Source organism: Pogona vitticeps, chromosome 4 (genome assembly GCF_051106095.1).
Source record: "Pogona vitticeps strain Pit_001003342236 chromosome 4, PviZW2.1, whole genome shotgun sequence".
NCBI classification, from domain to species: Eukaryota; Metazoa; Chordata; class Lepidosauria; order Squamata; family Agamidae; genus Pogona; species Pogona vitticeps.
The window spans coordinates 134,642,777-134,669,932 of NC_135786.1; the positions used below are offsets into that span (position 1 = coordinate 134,642,777).

Genomic DNA, 27,156 nt, shown 5'->3' on the forward strand with positions numbered 1-27,156 from the left:
GGGAAATTGGTATACTGGTAGTACTCTCTGTACAGAGGCGTATATCAAGGAGGATAAATATGCTTCCGTTTCTCCCGATGTTTTTGGGGAGAGTATTGAGGAGAGTCCAATCCTGAAAGTTGGATTTCAATCACCCGCCCTGATGCAGGGCTAGAATGGACCGAGGCCTGGCTGGATGGTGCATCAGCCACTGAGAGGCCAGTGTGGGGAGATGGGCTACCAGTTGACACTGGAGCGCGAGCCAGTAGTAAATGAATCTCCTCCCTCTCTGAAGTTGACTCAAGCCTCTCTCAAGGACTCCTTCAGAATGGTCGATGGTAGTGTTGTTTGAGGAGGCTCAATATGGACTGATTTGATTCTTTTCACCTTTTTGTTCATGGCCGTCTCCCAAAGGTGAGATCGGAGCCTTTGGAGCCTTTTCTTAAGTGGCGGCTTGGTCAATTTTTTACATGCCACACAAGAATGGGTTGGGTGTTGCTCGCCCAAGCAGAATAAACAGCATTCGTGGCTGTCAGATAATGGGATCTTATTTGAACAGCTGATACACCTTTTAAAAGGAGCTGCTGAGGCCATAAAGAGCAGGAAACCAGAGGGAGAGACGGTTGAAGAAATGGGGTGGGTGGGAGGGGCAGGAAGCCAAAAGCAGGAAAGGCAAAGAAACAGAACTAACTGACAGGGGAACATTAGTTGATCGGAAAACAGGAAGGTATCAATTTAGGTGTTGATTAGAAGAGGAAATACCAATATAGTCACTAAAAATCGCTCTTTTCTTCTGGAGATCCGATCAGCACTGTGAAAAAAAGGAACTGAGGGGAATATTATGTGGGCGGAGCATGTGCTCCACAGGCGGAGCATGTGCTCCACTAACTTTGTACTTTTAAGCTCTTTTGAGACATTCGGCGCAGGCACAGAACAACCCATTTGTGTGCATTCACAGAGGCCATGAAGAAGAACCAAATTTTGTACAGATACAACAGATGTCCTGGCTTAAATAGATGGGTAAATTATATAGCCAAACAGTCTGGTAGCTTTCTTGTCAGAGCACAAAACATGAAATTTTGCTGGTTAGCATTGATTTCCAAAATGAAACAACTGGAAATCAATCAATGCCTTTATTACAATCAACATATCAGATAAAATAACTGGAAATGTTATTTAAGCTTTTCACTGTCTGCACATCCTGGGGCATCCTGGAGGTCGTAGCCAAAAGATGACACCTGAGGTTTCATGAGCTGTAGTCATCTTCCTGAAACACCTTAACAGGTAGAAACATGATTTTATGCATGAAGAATAGAAAAAAGCTTTACATCAGCTGGTTGTGCTGGCTGGGGATTCTGGGAGTTGTAGTCCAAAGGAGCTATGTTTCCATGAATACTGCAGGGCTGGGGAGGAAGAAAAACAGTGAAAATAACATTGGAGTGGGGAAAGAAGAGAAACAGAGGATTAGGATGGAGTTAACTACTAATCCTGATAGAAACTGAACAAGCACAAGGATAGTGGTAAATCACTGTTAAAAAAAAACAGAACAAAACCATTATCCTTCCAAGTGGGAGAGAACAACTTGGGCATTGTGGTGAGGGTGGACTCAGGAGTTTTTAATCTGGAGAAATCCAGGCACAGTTGCCAGTTTCAGATACATAATGATGCATTTCTGACATGCCATGTGAAATCCCTGTTTCTCTGAAATCCAAAGGTCTCAAACATAACACTTCAGTTCAGCAGATGGGGGGGGGGGGAAGCACATTTCTGGCATTTAATGCAGAAGAATAAATAGTGAAAATCGAAACATGTCCCCCCCCCCAGTAGCACCCTAGATTTCATTCCAATCAATGAAAGCAATGAATATATTATTGAATATATTGAATATATTATTGAATGTATATCCCGCATCATCTGGCAACCAGGCCACTCTGGGCGGCTAACAACAATATGTGCAACAATATTAAAACACGATAAAAAAATAAATTAATACAGAAACAAATAGGATACATTAAAACAGATGGCAATGAAGGTGGTAAAAAGGGTGATGGAGAGGATGGCAAAAAGGATGGTAAAAGTGAGGCCAAGATCTTAATGCTCCAGGAAAGCCTAGAGGAACAGTCAGGTCTTCAATGCTCATTTGAACCCATTCAGTAAGGGTGTCAGGCGGATCTCAATGGGAAGGTGGAGGATGACCACCGAGAAGGCCCGGTTTCTTGTTCTTTCCCTCCAGGCCTCCTTCAGGGCCTCAGGGCCTCAATTGCCCTGCCTGTGAAGAATGGGTATTACAGACAGATCTGGCTGGGAGCAGGCGTTCTGACAGGGATCAAGGCCCTAAACCATTTAGGGCTTTGAATATTATCAACATAACCTTGAAGTTGATGCAGAAACGAACTGGTAGCCAATGAAGGGCAGCCAGAGTGCGGGAGATGTGCTGGAATTTCTTCACCCCAGTTATTAATCTGGCCCTTGATTTTGGACCACTTGAAGTCTCTGCATCAACCTCAAAGGTAGCCCCAGGTAGAGAGCACTGCAGTAGTCTATTCTTGAGATTACGAGGGCATGAATCAGCGTCATGAGTGCAATGAATGCAATATGTTATTGATGTTTCATATAAAAATGCACTAACCTGTTGGGGGTGGTGTCAGCGTTTGGCGGTGTTGAGACAGAGCTCCGAGAAATTTTGAGCAACAGCTGGTGACGCAAGGTAAATCCTTTGAGAATTTTTACTTATGAGAGAGCCTCTTTGCTGATAATAAGCTCAGAGAAGAGAAGAGGAGTTTGTGCTGCAGACACCTTCTGTCTAAGAGCTGAGCAGCACTTTATAACCAATATACTCCCCCTCGCATAACATCAGACAAGGAGCCAAGAAGTCAAGGTGCCGGCTGCTGGAATGTTAATGTTTATCTTCTTTCCTTGTTTTTAAATATTCTTGCAAGAAACTCTGATCTGAGGCTATCAAGGAACCATCTGTGCATTACCAGTTTTAAACTCTGTTGAAGAATATATTTTAAAGAATTAACCAGAGGCCAACTGCAAACCACTAATACACTAAATAAAACTGACCAGCCAACCGCTAAGACTTCAACTGACCACCAAGAACGAAAGGGGTGGATAAAGAGCAGGCATGCCCCAAGCTCCACTCCCTCTATGTTTTTACTTGTGTTTTTGATTTTTTATCTACTTTTATTTATTAAGCTTTTAGAAATAAGCTTTTTTAATTGCTTGCAGCTTTTATTATTCAAGAATTAGCTGCTGTCATCTGCTTATCATTGTTTTACTGTTATTTTAACTGCTTACTCCATCAACAAACCACTTTCGTCAAGTTGCTTGCCGTCAAAATAAGCCTTTTTCTGAATGCTGAAGTTTTATCTTATCTTTTTTTAATATATATATTTTAAATATATTTTAAATTTTAATATATTTTTAAATCCTGTTTTAAATATTTTATATTTTAACTGGAGATTGTCATCAGTGAGAGGAGTAATTTGCCTTGTATCTGCCATCAGCAAATTCCCAAATTCCTACCGAACTAAAACACAGGGTAATTAGGGAGAATGGGAAACAAGCGTCATAGATCAAGCCCAAGTTACCATCCAGCCAAAGCAGCGAAGCAACTGAAAATAGATAAGCTTCTAACAACCAACTGCTCAGTGAGTAACTTAGTTGCTGGACCCATCATAGCCCTAAGCAACCAATTTGCAACACTGGAGGATGAAACACTTTTAACCATCGAGGGGCAAGATGTTGAATCCCCCCTGCACACCCCTATTAAGGCTGTTTCAGATGCTGCTATCAAACACTTGCCCACCCATCTAGCAGAACATTGCTTGCTCACAGCTCAAACCATCGACACAATATTTAATAATCTACATAGGGTGTGTCACAAAATGAATGCAGTTGAATTTGCTTTGGGGAAACTCACGGAATCACTGACCCAGGCACTAAAAAACCCTCAATTAAAGAGGAACATGCAAGGCAACCAGATGGGGAAAAACAACCATACTGAGCCGCAAAAAAACCTTCAACTCCAAACTGCTCAGCACATGAGGGAGGCTCCAAGGAGTATGAATATCTTTGAGCCTACTCAGATCTTGCTGCAAATTGCACCCATATCAATCAACAGGAGGAGATGGGACTCACATGAGACAGTTCTAACTTCCTTAAGTCAACTGCTAATGACAGATACACACAAAATAGACCTAAAAACCATTAAATGGCTTCCTCACTCCAGGGGTCAAAAGAAGGTACAACTCTCCTTTGAGCATGCAGTGATCCCACTCATGCTATTCAAAATGAAAACTTTTCTAGCTAAATTTCAGATTACACCTATTAGAATCTTCTCAAATACATCTCTTACACCCCTGCTTCAGAGAGATTCAACACAAAGAGAGCCTAGCACTAACAGCCGGGAAACCAAGGCAGAAGTCCCTAAAAGTAAATTAATGTCCCCAGCATCTCTGGCAACTCTGCAACCAAGGGATCAAGCACCTAAACCTAAGAAAAGGACCTTTCAGGAGACTGCCCTCACTCATTCTGAAGCCCCACCCTCCAATAAGGAAGTCTTAGCTACTCTCACCGAATTCAATACTAATTGGGAGGAAACCAAAATCAGCTTGGCCTCTCTACAAACTTCAGCTGAATTCTTGAGAGACCACACTGCGATGCCACTCATTCTCACCCCATCCAACCATGAAACCCATTTCCAAGCTTCTAGGAAGATGGGCCAACAGAAGCTGGCAAATACCTCTACACAGTTGATGGACTGCCATCCAATGGACCTGATTCTTCTAGACCCAGAAGACTCCAAGGATAACTCAACCACTAGGCATACACTGAAATCACCCATGAAACCTAAGGTGGCAACAACCCCTCGTGCTCCTGCACCCACAAGATCTAGCCCTATTATCAATCAATCTCCAAGGGATCTGCAGCTACAGCTCGATATTGAAGATGAAGCTTTATCAAAAGAGGCCCTGGACAGCTTCACCTCTCTCCCATGGGAAAAGCAGGTACTGACACTAAAAAAGATAGAGGCTGTAAGGCAGGAGCTCGTGACTCTCCTTGAAACTCGCCGGCCCAACATTACAATTCAGGCGGAAGTACATTCAGAACCGACACCCTCCGCCGATGCGCCAACCCTTTTATGACAGAACTGCCCTGAACCACAGAACAGCTCCAACTCCCAGTGCCCACTTTCAGTTTTATCATGGAACATCGCTGGATGGCAAAATAAGTTGGTGGACCAGGAGTTTGGGAAATTTCTTTCAATGTTTCACATACTCTGTTTACAGGAAACCTGGCTAATTGACTCCTCTCCCCTGATGTTATATGGGTATACCCCATTTTTGCTTCCCGCTCTTAAACCATCCAGGAAAGGGACAGCTAGAGGAGGCTTAGCTATTTTGGTCTCTGTCAAATTGGACGTGGAGGTTGAAGTCATTTACCGATCAGAAAGTAATTTTATTCTGTCAGCATTGGTAAGAGGAACATGGGGAAATGGGTTGGAGGCACTAATATGTATCAATGCCTACTGTCCACCCGGTAAAACAGAATATCTCACCTCTTTCTGGTATGAACTGGAAGAAGCCATCAATCGCTGCGAGTTTTTGCACCCGAGAGCAGCTGTAATTTTGTGTGGCGACTTTAATGCCAGAGTTGGCCCTGGATCAACTGAGACAGCAGTTGATTCAGACCTAGAGTTTAATGAACCCTTCCTATCTGACCGACACTCTTTGGAAAAAGTCCTCAACAAACAAGGTAGGAAGCTAGTCGAGACAATGTCTGCCCTAGAACTAATTTGCCTTCACGGCAGCTCTCAGGATGACTCAAAAGGACATTTCACTTTCCTTAATAGTTGGGCAGGGAGGGTTGTCGATTATATATTTTGCTCCCCTAGGTTGGTGTCCCAGGAGACAAAATATAATATATTAGACTGACCTGATAGTGACCACCTACCCATCTGTCTCTCCATCACCCTGACAACTCCACAGTTGCCCCCCCCCCCCACTGGCTGATTGGGCAGAGGGAACTATGATTGTAGGGAAACGCTTAAAATGGTCCCCCCTTGTCGATGAAACAATTCGGGAACAGCTAAACAACCCACATCTGTTAAGTGCACATAGGGATATTGTAATCGGACATAGGGATCCAATAGAAGGCATCAACTATATCAATTTTAACTTAAGACCTCTAGTAACTAAAAAGCCACAGGAGTCTTCCCTAGCCTCACATAGACGGGGATGGTACGACCAAGAAGGTAGACTAACCAAAAAGCATCTAGCTCAGTTAACAAGGAAGACGAGGAAGATGCACTCAAAACTGAATCTGGAGGCACTGGCTCATTACCGCTCAAAATATAAGGAACTTTTAAAACAAAAGAAATGGGCATTCATGTCAGCCCAGTGGGAAGAACTAGGGCAGGCTGTGCTGGAAAAGAAAGAGCGAAAATTCTGGAGTATGGTCTCAGCTATGGATATAGGTCCCAATCCTGCACCAAATGCCTGCATCACGGCAAATGCCTGGTGCCACTACTTTCAAACTATTTTCGATAGTGATGCAAACACTGGGCCACAAAAAGTGAGAACCCTCCAGACTCTACTAAACTCTACACCCGAATGGCCCCCAGTTTCAGAATGGGAAGTGTACAAACCTATCGATGCCCTAGCAACTGATAAAGCACCCGGTGAAGACATGATCCCACCAGAGGTGTATAAGAACAACTCAGAATGGTGGGCCCCAGTCCTAGCACAGCTCTTCTCCCACATTAATGCTACAGGAATCTTTCCTGATGGGTGGAGGCAGAGCATAATTTTCCCAATCTACAAAAAAGGCGACAAATCCCTCCCCCAGAATTACCGCCCAATCAGCTTACTGGATATTAGCTCCAAGCTTTATACCCGCCTTCTCTCCCAGAAGCTGACTAAATGGATGGAGGAAAATAACATCCTTCATCAGGAACAAGCAGGTTTCAGGAAGGGGCATAGCACAGTAGATCAAATCTACGTGCTATATCATCTCGTGTGCAAATACACCTCCAGGCCATTCAAATGGCTGTTCACGGCTTTTATTGACTTCTCCTCTGCATTCAACACAATCACTAGAAACCGCCTGTGGGATAAGCTCACAGAGACCAACATTGATAAGAGACTCCTAGCTCTGATACAAGAACTATACTTCAACACAACATTGAGGGTAAAGATTAGCACAGATGGAAGGCTGACAAAGGAAATTCACACTAACAAAGGGGTAAAACAAGGATGCTTACTTGCACCCCTACTTTTTAACTTTTATATTAATAATATTGTAACAGCCTTAAACCATCCAGACTATTTCCCCCCCTCAATTGGGAACTATAAGATTGCATGTCTCATATATGCTGATGACATTGTTCTATTATCAATGAACAAAAAGGGATTGAAACGAAGCTTAAATAAGCTCCAAGAGTTTAGCCACCTAGAGCAACTAAAAATAAATTACACAAAATCTAAAGTGATGATTTTTGGAAAGCATCCCCCCAAGTTCAACTGGACTATAGGCGAAAACAAAATAGAACAAGTCCAGACCTTCAAATACCTGGGAGTGCATTTCGATGAGAAAAACTGCTGGAAATCCCAGATACAGAGCATAAAAATATCGGCTCAGAAATCTAGCCATGCTCTGGTCAAATTCTTTCATTCTAAAGGTGGCAAACTAGTAACCCCAGCTTTAAAAGTATTTTCAGGGAGGGTCATCTCCCAAATGCTTTATGGAATTGAGATCTGGGGTATGAATCAGAACAACCTACATCACCTTGAAGGAGGACAGAATAAATTTCTGAGACACATCCTCGTGGCACCCCAGGGGACCCCAGCAGCTTACCTCAGAACAGAGACAGGTATGGTATCCATCAAAGCCAGGGCAACTTTAGCTATACTCTCGTATTATAAGAGGGTGATGGATATGCCCGACCACTGCCTACCCAAACGCTGTATGATAGAGCAATGGAAGAGCGGTGGCTGGGCAACTTCAGCTCAAAACCTACTAAAATCTAAATCCCTCTCTACAGACATTTTTATTTTTTCTGAGGTTAAAAGAATGTTGAGAGATTGGCTCTATAAAACGGATAATGACCAGGACCTGGCCTTAATCCACTCTTCAGGTTTCTCCCATTGGTACCATTTGTTGAAGACAAACCACTCAAGGGCACAATACCTAGATGCACTCATTTTTGCCTCCTTGAGAACTGCTTTCACAGAACTCCGCTTCCAAACCATGCCAACCGCTGTTTTAGATGGCAGGTACATGAATGTCCCTAAACATCTAAGGGTGTGCATCTGCGGAGCAGGTGAGATAGAAGATGTTCTCCATTATTTACTCTATTGTCAGCTATATCAGAACCCTTGAGAAAAGCTTCTGGGTAACATTTTGGCTGCTCTACAAGAGGAAACCCCTCAGATAAAGGTGGTCAGGTTACTGTGACCCATATGTTACGTATAGAACAGCGCTATTCGCAAAAGCGGCCAGAAACATTCGGGCTAATGTTTTGAAAGCCATTGCGATCAATTGTGTGGGAGATTCTCAGATATGAGGGGTCTCTTATTATTTTATATGTCTGTGGTTTTTATTATGATTTTAATTAACCATATCGGTATTTTAAACAATTGTGACGGCTTTTAGCTAATACAATAAACTTGAACTGTGCACTAACCTGTTAAAACCTTGACAAGTATCCCTAAATTTCTTGTCATGGAGATGAAGTTGTTCCTTTTAAGGAAGGAGCATTCTTGTTCCTTACTGCAATCACTTCTGCTGAAATAGCATCAGAATTGAAAGGGGGAAAAAAACTATATATGATTTGTCCAGATTCTGTGGTCTTTATGTTGGACCCCATTTTAATATCTGAAAGTCAATTCTGTGTTCCCTAGCTCTTAAGAAACTATGTGGTTTACTCTTGTCTAAATCCACCAGATTCACATGAGATATATTAGTATACACTAGACATAATTAGAATTATAAAAAATTGTTTGAAGTATGTTAAGGACCTCAGGCTAACCACTTGTGTCTTTCCAGTCAGTGTTGGGCCGCCGTGTTTATGTCTATTCTGGCAAGACAGATCAAAGCGTATGCTGCTACTATGTATGTTGGATCCTCCTTGGGGAAAGTCACAACTCATTACACACAGTCAATGCTGCCAATTTTGTTGTGCTCAATATTAACACAACACTGGGTCTCAATTTTGGAAGAAAGGCAGCATAGAATTGAATTGAATTGAAATGAATGAATGAATGAATGAATGAATGAATGAATGAATGAATGAATGAAAGAACGAACGAACGAACGAACGAACGAACGAACGAACGAACGGGGCATCCACCTGGATATCAGTTTCAACCTTTGTACAGTCTGACTGTAGAGCCAGAGGCTGGGAGTTCAGTTTCTCACTAGCTGTCCCAGAAGAGCCTGCCTGTGTAGCCTTGGGAAGCTGGATAGTCCCAGAGTATGCCCAGAAGATGGGAATGATAAACCACTTCTGGGTACTCTGTGCCTAGGAAATGCTGAAAAGGGTCATCATAAGTCTGAACTTTTTTATTCGGTATTATTAATGGGACATCTTTGCTTCTGCTGAGCTTCTTTTGCTTGTGTTGGTTTGTGTGTGTGTCAAGAGTCACAATACTGTTGTTTGTTGTAGTAAATTGCACTAAAGCAGGTTTATTGAATTAATGGGGGTTTGGTCAATCAGGTCCTCCATTGATTCAAACAAACCTACTCTAGTTGAAACTTGCCACATCAAAGCTAGTCACTGTCTTTTAGTCGTTTAGTCATTTCCGACTCTTTGTGACCCCATGGACCAGAGCACGCCAGGCCCTCCTATCTTCCACTGCCTCCCGGAGTTGTGTCAAATTCATTCTGGTAGCTTCGATGACACTGTCCAACCATCTCATCCTCTGTCGTCCCCTTCTCCTCTTGCCTTCACACTTTCCTAACATCAAGGTCTTTTCCAAGGAGTCTTCTCTTCTCATGAGATGGCCAAAGTATTGGAGTCTCAGCTTCAGGATCTGTCCTTCCAGGGAGCACTCAGGCTTGATTTCCTTTAGAATTGATAGGTTTGTTCTCCTTGCCATCCAGGGGACTCTCAAGAGTCTCCTCCAGCAACACAAATCAAAAGCATCAATTCTTTGGCGGTCAGCTTTCTTTATGGTCCAGCTCTCACTTCCATACATCACTTCAGGGAAAACCATAGCTTTGACTATGTGGACCTTTGTTGGCAAGGTGATGTCTCTGCTTTTTAGGATGCTGTCAAGGTTTGTCATCGCTTTCCTCCCAAGAAGCAGGCGTCTTTTAATTTTGTGGCTGCTGTCTCCATCTGCAGTGATCATGGAGCCCAAGAAAGTAAAATCTGTCACTGCCTCCATATCTTCCCCTTCTATTTGCTAGGAGGTGATGGGACCAGTGGCCATGATCTTAGTTTTTTTTATGTTCAGCTTCAGACCGTTTTTGCACTCTCCTCTTTCACACTCATTACAAGGTTCCTTAATTCCTCCTCACTTTCTGCCATCAGAATGGTATCATCTGCATATTGGAGGTTGTTGACACAGTGGTGCCCTGCGTAGTGATGTTAATCCGTTCTAAAAAAAAAATGTCGCTATCTGGATTCCTCGCTATGCCGGGCAAAAAACCCCATAGGAATGCATTAACCCCCATTTAATGTGTTCCTATCGGGAAAAAACTCACCGTTCAGCAAAGATCCTCCATAGCCCTGCCATTTTGGCTGCCTGTTATTTATTATTTATTATTATTTATTTAATTTATATGCCGCCCACACTACCCAAAGGTCTCTGGGCGGCTTACAGCATTTAAAATACAATAAAGATATGTACAATTAAAATACAATTAAAATATATATAAAATTGCCATCAGACCCACAGTTAATATTATTTCAGTTAAAAGCCTTCTGGAACAGGAAGGTTTTGACCTGGCGCCGAAATGTCATCAGTGTCGGCGCCAGACGAATCTCAGTCGGGAGGGCATTCCATAGTCTGGGGGCAGCTGCCGAAAAGGCCCTTTGTCTGCAAGCCATCCCTCTTACCTCCTTGAGGGATGGCTCTTTCAAAAGGGCCCCCTGGCTAGATCTTAACTGCCGGGTAGGCTCGTATGGAAGGAGGCGGTCCTTCAGGTATCCAGGGCCCAAGCCGTTTAGGGCTTTATATGTCAAAACAAGCACTTTGAATTGGGCCCGGGCAGCAACTGGTAGCCAATGTAACTTGTACAGAATCGGCTTGATATGTTCCCTGGCGGCCACACCACTCACCAGCTGCGCCGCTCGATTCTGAACCAGTTGCAGTCGCCGGACCATCTTCAAAGGCAGCCCCACGTAAAGCGCATTGCAGTAATCTATACGGGATGTTACCAGTGCATGTGTAACTGTCATGAGACTCCGCTCGTCCAGGTAGGGCCGTAGCTGGTATAGTTTCCGCAGCTGGAGGAAGGCGCCCCTGGCCACCGAGTCCACCTGGGCTTCCAGTGTTAGACTGGGGTCCAGGAGCACCCCCAAGCTGTGGACCCTGTCCCTTAGGGGAAGTGTAACCCCATTCAGGGCAGGGAGATGGCCATCCAGCCTGTCTGATGAAGCACCCACTAACAGCACTTCCGTCTTGTCTGGATTGAGTTTCAATTTCTTGACCCTCATCCAGTCCATTATCAGGTCCAGACACGAGTTCAGCACAGGAACCGCCTCATCTGGATTGGTGGAAAACGAGAGGTAGAGCTGAGTGTCGTCAGCATATTGCTGACTCCTCAGCCCAAACCTCCTGATGACCTCTCCCAGCGGTTTCATGTAGATGTTAAACAGCATGGGGGACAGTATCGAGCCCTGAGGAACCCCATGACATGAATGCCATGGGGCAGAGCAACTGTCCCCCAGCACCACCCTCTGGACACGGTCAGCCAGGAAGGAGCGGAACCACCATAAAACAGTGCCCCCAACTCCCAACCCAGCCAGCCTATCCAGAAGGACACCATGGTCGATGGTGTCGAAAGCCGCTGAGAGGTCCAGGAGTATCAACAGGGTCACACTCCCCCTGTCTCTCTCCCGGCAAAGGTCATCATACAGGGCGACCAAGGCAGTCTCTGTACCAAAACCCGGCCTGAAACCCGATTGAAATGGATCCAGAAACCGAGGAATCCGTTAACTGAGGAATCCGTCCCAGAAAACAGTGGGCGGCTATTTTGAAACCGCCCATCAGCTGTTAAAAAAAGCATTGCTTTGAGATGATCGGTTCCCCAAGCAGGGAACCAATCATGGCAAAGCACCGCAAGCCAGCCAGCCAGCCCTGGATGCCCGGTCTCAATGGCCGGGTGAGAGCGAGGGGGAGGGAGTGCAGCTGTCTCCAGCCAGTGAGGGCTCGGAGGCAGGCAGCCGGGAAGGGGCGCGCCACTGACCACCAGCCAGCCAGGCAACCCGGGACGCCCGGTCTCCTTGGCGGGGCGCAGAGAGGGCGAGAAGGAGGTCTCTGGCGCGCCATCCCCCCAGCTGCTCCCGCCCTGATCCCAGTCCTGGGTGGGCGCCTCCTCCTTTGTAGCACTCTGGTTTGGTGCCCGCCCCAGGAGTGCGGGCGGGGATCAGGGCCAGGCCATTCGTCCCTCCTTCCCTCCCTCCTCCTGAGGTGCCAATCGCCCCCGCTCCCCCGCAAAGGCCTGCCGGTCAGCTGTTCCAAAAGGCGAGCCTTTGGGCTGCTCGCGGCAAAATGCTTCTCTGGGAGCAGCCCAGAGGCCCGCATTTTTGAACAGCTGACCGGCGGGCCTCTGGGCTGCTCCCGGAGAAGCGCTTCTCTGGGAGCAGCCCAAAGGCTCGCTTTTTGGAACAGCTAATGGGCGGGCCTCTGGGCTGCTCCCGGGGAGGCGCTTCCCCGCGAGCAGAGCAAAGCCCGTTTTTTGGAACAACTGACCAGTGGGGCCTTTGCGATGATCATGGGGGAGCGCTCCCCCACGATCATCGCAAAGCGAATTTTCCCCATAGGGGCCATCGCAAAGCGATCGCTCTTGCAATGGCAAAAAGTCCATCGCAAAGCGATTTCATCGCTAAACGGAGCGATCATTATGTGAGGCACCACTGTATTTCTTCCGGCAATCTTAATTCCGGTTTGGGATTCCTCCAGTCCAGCCTTTCGCATGATGTATTCTGCATATAAGCTGAATAAGCAGGGGAACAATATACAGCCTTGTCGTACTCCCTTCCCAATTTTGAACCAATCAGTTGCTCCATATCCAGTTCTAACTGTTGCTTCCTGTCCCACATGTAGATTTCTCAGGAGATAGATAAGGTGGTGAGGCACTCCCATTTCTTTAAGGACTTGCCATAGTTTGCTGTAGTCCACACAGTCAAAGGCTTTTGCATAGTCAATGAAGCAGAAGTAGATGTTTTTCTGGAACTCTCTGGCTTTCTCTATAATCCAGTGCATGTTTGCAATTTGGTCTCTAGTTCCTCTGCCCCTTCGAAATCCAGCTTGTACTTCTGGGAGTTCACGGTCCACATACTGCTGAAGCCCACCTTGTAGGATTTGAGCATAACCTTGCTAGTGTGTGAAATGAGTGCAATTGTATGGTAGTTGGAGCATTCTTTGGCACTTCCCTTCTTTGGTATTGGGATATAGACTGATCTTTTCCAGTCCTGTGGTCTCTGCTGAGTTTTCCAAACTTGCTGGCATATTGAATCTAGCACCTTAACAGCATCATCTTTCAAGATTTTAAATAGTTAAACTGGAATGCCATCATCTCCACTGGCGTTGTTAGCCAAGCTTTCTAAGGCCCACTTGACTTCATTCTCCAGGAGGTCTGGCTCAAGGTCAGCAACCACATTATCTGGGTTGTCCGGGATATCCAAATCTTTCTGGTATAATTCCTCTTTGTATTCTTGCCATCTCCTCTTGATGTCTTCTGCTTCTGTTAGGTCCCTCCCATTGTTGTCTTTTATCATGTCCATCTTTGCACAAAATGTTCCTCTAATATCTCCCATTTTCCTGAACAGATCTCTGGGTTTTCCTTTTCTATTATTTTCCTCTATGTGTTTATATTGTTCATTTAAGAAGGCCCTCTTGTCTCTCCTTGCTATTCTTTGGAAGTCTGCATTCAATTTTCTGTAACTTTCCCTATCTCCCTTGCATTTTGCTTCCCTTCTCTTTTCTGCTATTTCTAAGGCCTCGTTGGACAGCCACTTTGCTTTCTTGCATTTCCTTTTCTTTGGGATGGTTTTTGTTGCTGCCTCCTGTATAATGTTACGAGCCTCCATCCATAGTTCTTCAGGCACTCTATCCACCAAATCGAGTTCCTAAAATCTGTTCTTCACTTCCACTGTGTATTCATAAGGGATGTGGTTTAGATTATACCTGACTAGCCCAGTAATTTTTCCTACTTTCTTCTGTTTAAGCTTGAATTTTGCTGTGAGAAGCTGATGATCAGAGCCACAATCAGCTCCAAGTCTTGTTTTTGCTGACTTTATGGAGCTTCTCCATCTTTGGCTGCAGAGAATATAATCAATCTGATTTTTGTATTGCCCATCTAGTGATTTCCATGTGTAGAGCCGCCTCTTGTGTTGTTGGAAAAGAGCGTTTGTGATGACCAGCTTGTTCTCTTGGCAAAACTCTATTAGCCCTTTCCCTGCTTCATTTTGAACTCCAAGGCCAAATTTCCCTGTTGTTCCTTTTATCTCTTGACTCCCTACTTTAGCATTCCAATCCCTTAGAATGAGAAGTACATCTTTCTTTGGTGTCAGTTCTAGAAGGTGTTGTAAATCTTCATAAAATTGTTCAATTTCAATCTCCTCAGCATTAGTGGTTGGTGCATAAACTTGGATTACTGTGATATTGAAAGGTCTGCCTTGGATTTGTATTGACATCATTCTATCATTTTTGAGATTATATCCCATTACAGCTTTTCCCACTCTTTTGTTGACTATGAGGGCTACTTCATTCCTTCTGCAGGATTCTTGCCCACAAGTCTGCTCCCTGTAAGTTCCCTGTTGAGTCTGCTCCCTGTAAGTTCCAAAGCTAGTCATAGAATAGGTCTAATGACTAGCTTTGGAACATACAAGGAGTAGACTCACCAAATCCTCATTGGTGTCTATTCCTCACAGAGACAAGGAAGGAAGGAAGGAAGACTGATAGGCCAGCTCTGAGAATATCTGTCTAACAACAGATGAAGAAGTTGGGGTTGGAGAGTAAAAAAGACAGCTTTTCATTTCCCTCCTCCCAAATATCCCTTGTTATCCTCTGGGCTGTCTTGATACCAAGAGGCAATGTTTGGACAGTACCAGGGCAACAGGGGGGAAAAACCAGGGCCACAAAAAGCTGCCTTAAACTAACTCAGACTATTGGCCTATCTCTAGCTCTGTGCTATTAACACTGACTAGCCATGGCTGTCCAGAGTTTCAGGCAGGCCTCTTTCCTAGGTTTCTTGGATTGAGTATATCTTGATTTCAGGAAACATTTGGTCAGTTTGTCCAGGATATCTTTGTTAAGCAGAAGGTAAGTTGTGTGCTGGCTGATAGCTACTACCAAGTTGATCTGCTGCTGGTTGTACCACCATAATCCACAACTACCCATTAACAGTTCTGTGTCTAACTGGAAGAAACCTTAAATGGAATCCCACAGGACTCTGACCTAGGCCCTATCAGTGCTGTCTGGTGGTGACCTCAGTTTGTGGAGTGGGTGCTGTGAATTACTTTCAGCTTGGACTTTGTAGGATCTGTCTAAGGGGTTGAAATATACCCAAATTCTCAATGCCTTGTATGATGCTTGTAAAGTTCAGAACTTAGAATAGATTCGCAGCCTTCCCAAAATGGGAGTTACAAGTCCCCACTGGGCCCTATGCTGTTCAACATTTGATGAAAGACTTGGATGGCTGAAGAAACAGATGCAATGCTTACTAAACTGGGTGGTGACAGAAAGTAGTGGATAGTCAAAGAACACCAAAGACTGAAGATTGATCTCTGAGTTCAAATGATCCTGACAAACCAGGGTACAGGGCTGAAATCAAGTAAAGCTGAGCATAATTTTTGTACTTTCATATATGTACAGATATAGGATGGGGAAAATCTGGGTTGGCGCTAGTACAAGGGAAGAATATCTGAAATATAATCATGAGCCAGCAGTGAATGTCATATTATTCTCAGTTTATATGCTTCCAAGGGAACACTGGCAGCATTGGATGTGAACAGAGTGAAGAGCTTCATTTCACACTGTAGAATGAGCTCCTCCCACTTTTGCTCAGATCACAGCCCACCATGTGAGATAGAGCTGTCAATGCAATGTGACTGACATCACACACACACACACACACAGAGAGAGAGAGAGAGAGAGAGAGAGAGAGAGAGAGAGAGTCAGCTACCCTACTGTCCTCAGGTGTGCTAGAAAACATTGTCCTTTAGTATTTATTTTATTTTAATTTATTAGATTTTTACCCCACCCATCTAGACCAAAGGTCTACTCTGGGCAGCATTACAAATTTAAAAACAGATAAACAATAAACATATACATGAATTGAAGATGGCAAAAATGTAGAATTTAAGATACGGCAGGAGGGAAAGCCTGCCCAAATAACCAGGTCTTAACTTTACTCCTGAAGACAACCAGAGAGGGGGCCAAGTGGATCTCCATGGGCAAGTTGTTCCAGAGGCGAGGGGCCACTGCTGAGAAGGCCTGGTTCCTCATTCTTTCTTTCTGCCAGAAATCACCCTGATGTTAAGACCCCCTCTGGGGGGGGGCAAACCTTCCACTCCTTGCCAAACAAAATGAGAAATATTTGATTTGGAAGACAAAGGTGAAGATGAAAACACAACAGGAGGAGGAGGAGGAGAGTCAACTGTCAATCTGGTCAGCTTTTGTATATGGAGAAGGGAAAGGAGACATCTTGCCATTTGCCTTTGGCAGCCAACTGTCTTGAGTCAACTCTACTAGATGGCCATGTAAGTTTGAAAAAGAAATCAGTCTGAGGCTGTATTAACAGAAGCATCATGTTCGCATTACAGCAAGTCATGGTTCCTCTCTCTTCTCTGCTGGAGGACTGTAGGTACCACATTTTAAGGAGGACACTGACAAAATGGAGCATGTTCTCCTTAAAATGACTAGAATGGAAAGAGGTCTAGAAGTAAGGTGTTTAAAAAAGCAATTGAAAGTGCTGGCCTGGAGAAGGAAATATTAAGGGAAGGCATCATAGCTATTGTGACGTTTACCCATCTGACCCCTGCCTGCTTCACCACACAAGGAGCTCATGCTACGCCTTCTGACCACTTGAGACGTTTCTTCTTTTCCTCGCTGCCACCAGTGGATTTTCTTTTATCCACAATACCAAGAGCTGTAGACAAACACTTGTCTGATTACTGCCAACAAAAGTTATTTATTTATTAAAGTGTATTAAAGTTGTTCAGGATCACAGATGTTCTTTTATTTAATGCTTACAATCAAACCATTCAAGTGTCAGATAATTTTCTACATAAACAATCACCACTTAGTATATTTATTGATCTTGACCAGCTTATCACTATTATTTATACCTTATCTCAATCTCCTTGACTATCTCTCTCTCTCTGCAATTTCTCTCTACCACTCTCAACAACCATCAATCTCCACACTTGCCTCCCTTCGCTTTCTTGCCAAGCCCCTTATATCTGGTGACTCCACCCCTCCACTCCTCTCATAGGCTCAGGTAAATGAGACCCTGAATGTGATTGACAGGAGTGACATGGGGTGACCGCCACATACCTCCACCCTTGGAAAAGTTTGTTTCATGGGGGAAACATTATAGTTTACCCTCATGAACAACGAAATAGGCATGGCATTGTATATACAAAACATCACTACAATAATAGGCTATTAAAGCAAGTACTATATGTTACTTCTTAACTTAACGTATTTATCCGATACAATACTTATATATTTCTTAAATTAGATTACTTTCAATTACGGTGTTTAATAGATCAACCTTACTACTTTAAACATTTAAAACAAGTAATACACTTGTAACCATTTACATTCATTACATTAATACAACATATATTACTTTTACATTTATACTACTGTATTACTTACCATTATTTTAACAAGACATTGCATTTTTTTTCAAAACAAGAGCATAACCAAAACATTTGATACAACATTATATCTGAAACCAGCCATTACATGTTTTTCTCATCCAACCATCAGTCTTCTGGTCTTCGCAACAACGTGTCAGCCACCACATTCTGGGTTCCCTTCATGTTGCAAAGTTCGAAGTCAAAGTCCTGCAAAAGTAGGGCCCACCTCATCAGTTTGTTGTTATTGGCCTGAATAATCCTTAGCCACAAAAGTGGGGAATGGTCAGTGCACAGTACAAAATGTCTTCCCCAGATATAAGGTCTCAGTTTCTGCAATGCCCAGACTATGGCAAGGCACTCCCGCTCAGTAGTAGATAAATGCCACTCTCCTGCCTGCAATTTCTTGCTGAGATGGGTCACCAGATGATGGTTTCCGTCTTCGTTTGCTTGGCTCAACACAGCTCCTAGCCCCATAGTAGATGCGTCCGTGGAGATGATAAACTCCTGCTGGAAGTCTGGGGCTCTCAGGACGGGACCAGTGGTCAATGCTTTCAGCTTGTTAAAAACCTCCTCGCAGTCCACTGTCCATTGGATTTTCTCTGCTTGTCTTTTGTGGGTTAGATTAGACAAAGGGGCGGCTATCTCGCTGAAGTTCGGCACAAAGTGATGATAGTAGCTGGCTAACCCTAGAAAAGCTCGTACCTTTTTCTTAGATGTTGGCCTAGGCCAATTATTAATAGCCTTTATTTTGGATTCAAGGGGTTTGATTATGCCTCCCCCTACTATATGCCCTAAATATTTTAATTCAGAATTTCCCATATGACATTTATTTGCTTTCGCTGTTAACCCAGCCTCTTGTAATCTCTGTAATACGGTTTCAAGGTGGATTTTGTGCTCTTGCAACAGAATAAGGCTAATTTTGACTTCCTCTGGGTTATACTGGGGTACACCCCTTTCTTCCCAATACTGTAATTCAGGTTTTTCATTGGGCTTTTCTTTGATGGCATATAAAACAAAACTGTTCTTTCTATAATATGGTTTAATCACGTTTACGTGTACAACCCCTCTGCCTTCTTCTCCCTCCTCCTGAATAACATAATTTATGTCACTCATTTTAGCGATCACTCTGAATGGACCCGACCATGTTAGTTGAAGTTTATTTCCTTTTATGGTTCTTAGCATTAACACGTTGTCTCCAAGATTAAATACTCTTTCCCTAGCCCTCTTGTCATACCATTGTTTTTGCTTTACTTGCTTGTTTTTAAATTCTCTGCTGCTTGCTAAATCTTATACTTTCCTGGGGTACAGATCTATGTGCATATAATAATGGTTGGAGTTTACAGTCCTAATCGTTTGGATTCTCAGCTGTGTATGCTCAAATCCTCCTCATTATGGTACCATTAAATTTCTCAAGTAGCCCATTGGTCTGGGGATGATAAGGGGATGATGTGATGTGAGTAATTCCACAGATTTGCCACAATCTTTTCATTAATTTGGATGTAAACGAGGTCCCTAAGTCGGTAATTATCTCAGAAGCAAAGCTCATGCGACGCATATAATTTATTAGCGCATCTGCCACTGTCTCTGTTTCAATATTCCATAATGGTACAGCTTCTGGATACCTTGTGGCATAATCAATTATTGATAAAATAAATCTATTCCCATGCTTGATCACTTTGGGTAGGGGTCCCACTATGTCCAGGCCTATTCTTTGAAATGGGATTGAGATAACTGGCAATGGGTACAGCTTAGCTTTGGTCTTATCATTCCCAGTCCCTTGTCTTTGGCAGGTGTCATAGCACTGACAATATAGCTTGACCTGCTTCCCCATCCCAGGCCAATAGAAATTTTGAGCAATCCTTTGCTTAGTCTGTGAGATGCCTAGATGAGCAGAAAATACATCTTTATACGCCTTTTCTATAATTCTTTCTCTCTATTTGAAAGGTGCCACTAGTTGTTTGTGTACGCTTTCCCCTCCCCTCATAGTATTCACTAGAACCTCTCTATATAATAGGTCTTCTTTTATACAGTATCTTTCAGGGTTCTCAGGGGTCAGGGGCCCTTCCTTAGTTTGCCTAAAACATTCACTTAAGGTAGGGTCCTCCTTTTGTTCTCTTCTGAAAGATAGATTATTAGGATTCCTCAATGTAATTAGATCAGCTGTATCCCTTCTCTTATTTCCAGAGGATTTTCATTGGTTTCCTCAGGGTGTTCAATTTGTGCTCCTTGGGAGCGAGTTGTTACAAAAACACTCTTTACATGCTCAGATAAATCCAGGCCTATTAAACATGGGAGAGGAATTTGATCGGATATGGCCACTTTCCAACTTCCAGCCAACAACTGATATCGTATGGGAATTTTTGCCATATCACTATTTTGGCTCAAATTCCTTTAATAGAAATATTTTCATTCTCTAACATATTTTCCTTAGGGATTATGTCTGGGTAACACACTGTGACTTGAGAGCACGAGTCATTTAGTGCAAGATACTTATTATCATCCACATAAATAACATCACTGGAGTTACGAAGAAGAACTTGGTTACATTCTATCAAATAGCATTGGACTACCCTCACCAAAGGAGGCTCTTGCTCTTGGCTTTCTGCCTTCACTGTTACTGGGGTTGCTATGGCAACAGTTTCAACTGCCTCCGTGGCAACTTCCTTATGCTGTACACAATATATCTTCTTTGGCCGACTGGAATTTGCCCCTTTTTGTTGGTTAAAGTCTCTTGTCTTTTGGGTCTGGCTCTGGGCCCAAAAATATCTTTTCTCTCTGCACCCATAACATAGTTTGTTGGCTCTGGGTTTGAAATACAGGACTTTGCTAACTTTTCCCTCAGAGCTATTATGTTGCTAGTGACTCAGCTCTGGGGATGAAAGCTTGCCTTTAAAATGGCTTCCATTAGCTTGAGTATTTCTGAGGTATTCCTTACTATGTGGAGTTCCTCTTTTCCTGTCCTCCCACACTTTCCTGCCAATTTTTACTTCTGAAAATCTGGGATTTCTTATTTCATTGATGGAATTTGCATTTTCACTTGCTTCTGGTACATTTCTAGGATTTTTTCTTTCACTAAATAACGTAAATCACCAGGTAAAATAGAATAGAAATCCTTCAGCCCTATCACATTTTTCATTTGATCTAATGAAGTGACATTCTCCCGCTCCAGCCACTTCTCCAAGCATTGAACTAATTTAGCCCCCAATTGGGAATAAGATTCATCAGGCTTTTTGGTCAGGGTGGGAAATTTTCGCCTTAGGTGTTCAGCATTGATACCATATCTTGAATAAACCATTTTTCTATAAGCCTCAAAGTCCCTGGCCTCCACTAGGGGCATTTGTGAATACAGTTCTGCTAAATCTCCACTTATTTGGGATCTCAGTGATATCATTCTTTCTTCTTTCACATTAAAATCCCAGCACATGCGTTCAAAGGAGATGAGGAAGGATCCTGGGCAATCACCTTTTCTATATTGGGGAAATTTCTTTAGATCTATTTTTGAGAAATTACCCTCAGCATTGCTGTTGTTATTGTTATTTTGAGATGCTAATTCCAATTGTCTCGTTTGTAATTGAAACTCCATCTCTTTTTGTCCTAATTCCCTTTCTCTTTGTCTATTTTCTTGCTCAATAGCCATTTCCCTCTCTCTTAATTCCATTTGTCTGGCCTCAGCTTTTTCTTTAATCTCTAATTCTTTTTCTCTGAATCTACACTCCCTTCCTAGTTTCCATTCCTCCAGTTCTAGGGAGCTTTGAACGCTTTCTCTCTTTGAGGCCCCCTCATGAGCCTCCTGTTCCACAGATAGACGAACTCCATTTCCCTCCACTTCATGAGGTAAACCTTGTGCCTCTTCCATTACCTCCATTACTAGCTTTTTACTTCGTTTAGGTGGCATACATATGTGTCTTTATTTAGATAAGAGGTGGTTTATATTGCAGAGAGATAGTCAAGCCTCTTTTTAAAGTACTTTTTCCTTTCAGAGATACTATGTAGCTCTCCCTTGGCAGCTAAGGGTGGCTACACTTTTTCTTTTTCGCACCTTGCCAGCCAAGCTGTTCCTTAGTCTGAGACAATCTTTTTGCCTACAGACACAAAACAACTTCTGATCTTTTCAAGCCTCTCCTTGTTCCTATTACCTCAGACCTGTTTTGACCCTGGCTTCCATTTTTTCTCCTCAAGTGCTCTCTTAACTCTTGGAGCCTTGGATTCTAAGTTAACTCACTGGGTCTGTTCAAATCCTGAGGTAATTTCAGTCAGAAATTTTCTCTCAGAGTCTTTCCCTATCTTTAGTTTCCCTCCAAGATCTGCGTTCAGGAGCTGCATCACTAAGCTTTCCCACAAAAGCTCTAGTGAGTCACCCACTCCTTCACAACAGACCCTCTGACTAACAGACACTCTTGACTCAGAAAAATTCCTTTTAAACTTTGGCTTTACTGGACTCTATTCGTATCCCGCTGCTAGAAGCCACTTGTGATGTTTTCCCACATGACCCCTGCTTGCTTTACCACACAAGGAGCTCAAGCTATGCCTTCTGACCACTTGAGACATTTCTTCTTTTCCTCGCTGCTACCAGTGGATTTTCTTTTATCCACAATACCAAGAGCTGTAGACAAACACTTGTCTGATTACTGCCAATGAAAGCTATTTATTTATTAAGGTGTATTAAAGTTGTTCAGGATCACAGATATTCTTTTATTTAATGCTTACAATCAAATCATTCAAGTGTCAGATAATTTTCTACATAAACAATCACCACCTAGTATATTTATTGATCTTGACCACCTTATCACTATTATTTATATCTCAATCGCCTTGATTATCTCTCTCTCTGCAATTTCTCTCTACCACTCTCAACAACCATCACTTGCCTCCCTTCGCTTTCTTGCCAAGCCCCTTATATCTGGTGACTCCACCCCTCCACTCCTCTCATAGGCTCATGTAAATGAGACCCTGAATGTGATTGACAGGGTGACCGCTAATCTGAGGCTGTATTAACAGAAGCATCATGTTCACATTAGAGCAAGTAATGGTTCCTCTCTCTTCTCTGCTGGAGAACTATGGGTACCACATTTTAAGGAGGACACTGACAAAATGGAGCATGTTCTCCTTAAAATGACTAGAATGGAAAGAGGTCTAGAAGTAAGGTGCTTAAAAAAAACAATTGAAAGTGTTGGCCTGGAGAAGGAAATATTAAGGGAAGGCATGATAGCTATCTTCAAATATCTGGTAGAATGTACATGTGGAAGATGCAGAAAGGAACATTTGGTGACACATGAAAGGAAACAGCATACGAGGTATGAGAGCTGCTCAGTAGCATAATAGAGTGCAAGAGAATGGGAGATGTTCAAGCAGAGGGTGTCGTGGTACTGCAGTTGTACTAGATGTCCTCACAGGTGCCTTCTACCTTCATGAGTCTGTGACAGGACATAAATGCCCCTGTCACCAAATGTTACACTATCATCAAGGTTCCTGCTAAGCTGGGCACATGCACATGCACAACTCCGCTTCCCTCCGCACAGATGCCTGCCTCCTTTGCGCAGTGATTGTGTTAGGTTCTGGTTGCGACAGAATCCAGTGTGTAGGTGGGGATGGGAGTTGTGCACCCACGCAGAGGCAAAGTTGTGCATGAGAGAAGTGGAGCCCACCCAATGGGGGCTGAATATTAGAGGGGATACCTTGACTATTATCATACTTCTTAAATTCTCAGTCCGACACTTGTGCATGCCATTAAATATCAGGCAAGCAACCTTTCCTTGGACAAAGCATAATCTCTTGGAAGTCAGCTGTGCAAACTCTATTTTTATAATATTGAAAGGAACTCCCACTATATGTCTTCTTGAGTGGCTGGGATGCTCTTCTGGAGAACATCCAGCCCCCAAAATTATTACGCTGAGCCATGTAGGTTGAGATGAGTGGGGACTATGAAAACAAAATGGAACTGCTTTGGGATTCATGGTTTAGCTTCTGTGTACAAAATGCAGAAACCAAACAGCTAAGTAATGTTTCCAGTCAGCTGCGGTGCAGCTTTTAATTCTCATTCTCTCCCTCCCCCCTCTCTCTATCCAACGGTGCCTCCCAGTGGTTGATTGCAGTATTACTCCTTCTCGTCTTTCAAGTTGTTAATTAAGAACTATGTGCCATCAAGTCAATTCTAACTTATGGCAACTCTTTTCAGGGGTTTCCAGGTAGAGAATACTCAGAAGTGGTTTACCATTCCCTTCTTCTAGTGGCACCCAGAAGGCAGCCACACAGGCTGACTCTTGTCTTGGAAAGTACCTTGATAGAAACAAAGGATCACATCTTTTATTCAACAGTCCAGAACGAGAAAGAGTGGTGTAAAAAAAAAAATTAAGGAAGGAAGGAAGGAAGGAAGGAAGGAAGGAAGGAAGGAAGGAAGGAAGGAAGGAAGGAAGGAAGGAAGGAAGGAAGGAAGGAAGGAAGGAAGGAAGGAAGGAAGGAAGGAAGGAAGGAAGGATCTGTGTATTGTCTTGAGTAAACAGCAAAAAGTGTGCTTATTATTATTATTATTATTATTATTATTATTATTATTATTATTATTATTATTATTATTATTATTATTATTATTATTATTATTATTATTATTATTGTTATTGTTATTGTTGTTGTTGTTGTTGTTGTTGTTATTATTATTATTATTATTATTATTATTATTATTATTATTATTATTATTATTATTATTATTATTATTATTATTATTATTATTATTATTATAACTACAACATAAACATAAAAACCAAAATACAAATTAACTGTGTTCTCCACTACCATAGCAGGGACCTCTTCTTAATCCTCTTCTTAATTATATTGAGTAAAAGCCCATTCCTAGAGCTAAATTAGGAATACAACAAAATACATGGTATGTTTCATCTAGACCTTAACATCTTTACAACAGCTTTGTAAGATAGGTAGGCAAATGTCAACCTGTATAATAACAGCAAATTTGTTATCTGAGAATGGGTGCTTATGCAGCCGAACAAGAGGGAGGTATCATCAAACCGGGGAACCTCTGAGGCTTTTAGAATTACTGAAAATCTTCTGGGGGGAAAACTTCAGGGGACCCTCCCCACTCCAAAAAACAAACAAACAAACACAGACCAAAACTGACACCCCCCCCAACCCAGTGAAGATTATGTTCAGTGGGCAGAAAATGCTGATTGATGGTTGGAAAAAACAGGTTAGGCAGTGAAAAGAAATGGAGAAGGTTATCCTGTGAGGTGGCAGGACCATGATCAGAAGCACTCCACCACGCAATCTTTTGTTGCAGGTCTCACAGGTTGGAGTTTGAGAGAACCATAGGTCACTTAAAAACCCTGAAGGATCCATGCCAAATATGAGCTTTGTGTGTTGTTGAGCCACCTAATTTTAATATATGTGGTTTCTTTGAGCATCATGGTAATTGTCCATTATCTTATTCATTTCTTCTTCAGAAGGAGGCCCTAACGACTCATGCGAACTTGAAGTGCAGATTAAAATAAAGGCCTGTTCTCTTTGAGTCCTTTTCTCTGCTTGAAGGAAGAATGTCTTTGCTTTGTAAATGATAGGAGGGGACTCATTAAAGTCAGGTGGGGGGGGCAGGGGAGAGAATCTCCCTTGAGACAGTAAGTTAGTACCTTAGATATAGGACTACACTAAACTTGAGTTCTCCTGGTATGCTGTTTTTCTACATTCAGGGAATAGTGTCAAAAATATGAGAACCCACATATAATCTGAGGTGGCGCAGCCCACATTACAGTATAGTGTATAAGATGGCTCTGAGGCATGATGTAACCACATTTCCTCTAACTCTGTCCTTGATATTTTTCCTTCCGGTCCTACACGCTGGGCACTTTTAAGAGACAACTAAAGACATGGCTGTACATCCAGGCCTTCCCTCCTGTCAATACTTAATTTTCTTTTCTTTTCTCATTGATTTTGTTCTATTATTGCATGTATCACACTTGGTTTGTTAAATTTTATGGTTTATTGTATACTCCTCATTGTAAGCCGCCCAGAGTGGTCGACCAGACCAGAAGGGTGGGATATAAATGAACGAACGAACGAACGAACGAACGAACGAACGAACGAACGAACGAACGAACGAACGAACGAACAAACAAACAAACAAACAAACAAACAAACAAACAAACAAATAAACAAATAAATAAATAAATAAATAAATAAATATGGTGATCCATGCACTCGTATGCTATCTGCCTGTATCTGGATCTGCATCACAATGCAAACTGTTGATCCAGCCGCCACTGGGTGTTTCTGATACAAATTGGAGCATGCATCCTTGTCCAGTGCTATTATGTCATACATTCACAAACATCCTGTTATACATTTATCTTTGAGCATTTTGGATGCGGCTCTACAAATCCTATTAACAAGCCACTGGTTCAGCATGCCTGTGAGTCCCCAGGAAGTCTTGGCCCAAACATTGACTGAAAGTGCAGCTTGGCCACCAGATGTGACTTCATTACAGTGAGAACAAATTGCTGGAGTGTGTACACTGTCAACTCTACCAGAGATAATTTGCACAAAAGCTTTCCCCCATCCTTATGGATGCATGCTTATAGCAAAGGGTGCACAGGAATAATACGGATGCGGGGGGGGGAAGGACATGGTGGTGGCACCCCACAAGCAGACATGACATCTGAATTAGGCAGGAGAAACTCGGTAACATCTTACTGTCCCTTGATTGGCCAACTACTTAATGTTTATCATAACTGGTTCACACAGACAGCCCTTCCCATCTCTGCAAGGGAAAAGATCACACAAGGGTTAAAGACTATAGCCTGGGGTGTGGCTGTGTAACCAAAACTGCAGCCTCCCTTCTAGAAGGGAGCATCTTCTCTCATGGGCAGCAGCAGATTGTCTAGTTCCGCCTGTGTCAAGAGGCCAGTGGTTCACACAACCTTTATAGGTACATCACAGACTTACATGGTTTATTAAATCAAAGGATTCAATTCCTTTCATTGACTGAGAATTATAAACTTTATTATAAACACCGTCGAATTATTTGCTTTCTCAGCTGAGCTTTTTGCTCCGAAGACTGACAGAACAATAAATAAAAATGTGGCAGCAAATAGTGACTGAAATCCAATTTAGCATGCCCTTTGAATCAGTGG

General features: G+C 42.9%; 1 protein-coding gene across 1 annotated transcript in view; it reads right to left on the reverse strand.

Annotated features, from left to right (window-relative positions):
- Positions 1–1,097: 1,097 nt before the first annotated feature.
- The window catches only part of NKX2-2 (NK2 homeobox 2), a 45,722-nt gene continuing 19,663 nt past the window's right edge, over positions 1,098–27,156 (reverse strand). Inside the window, exon 4 of the mRNA XM_078392561.1 lies at positions 1,098–1,382. Coding sequence (XP_078248687.1) covers positions 1,309–1,382 — 74 coding nt within the window. The 3' untranslated portion in view covers positions 1,098–1,308. The remainder of the gene's footprint in view (positions 1,383–27,156) is intronic.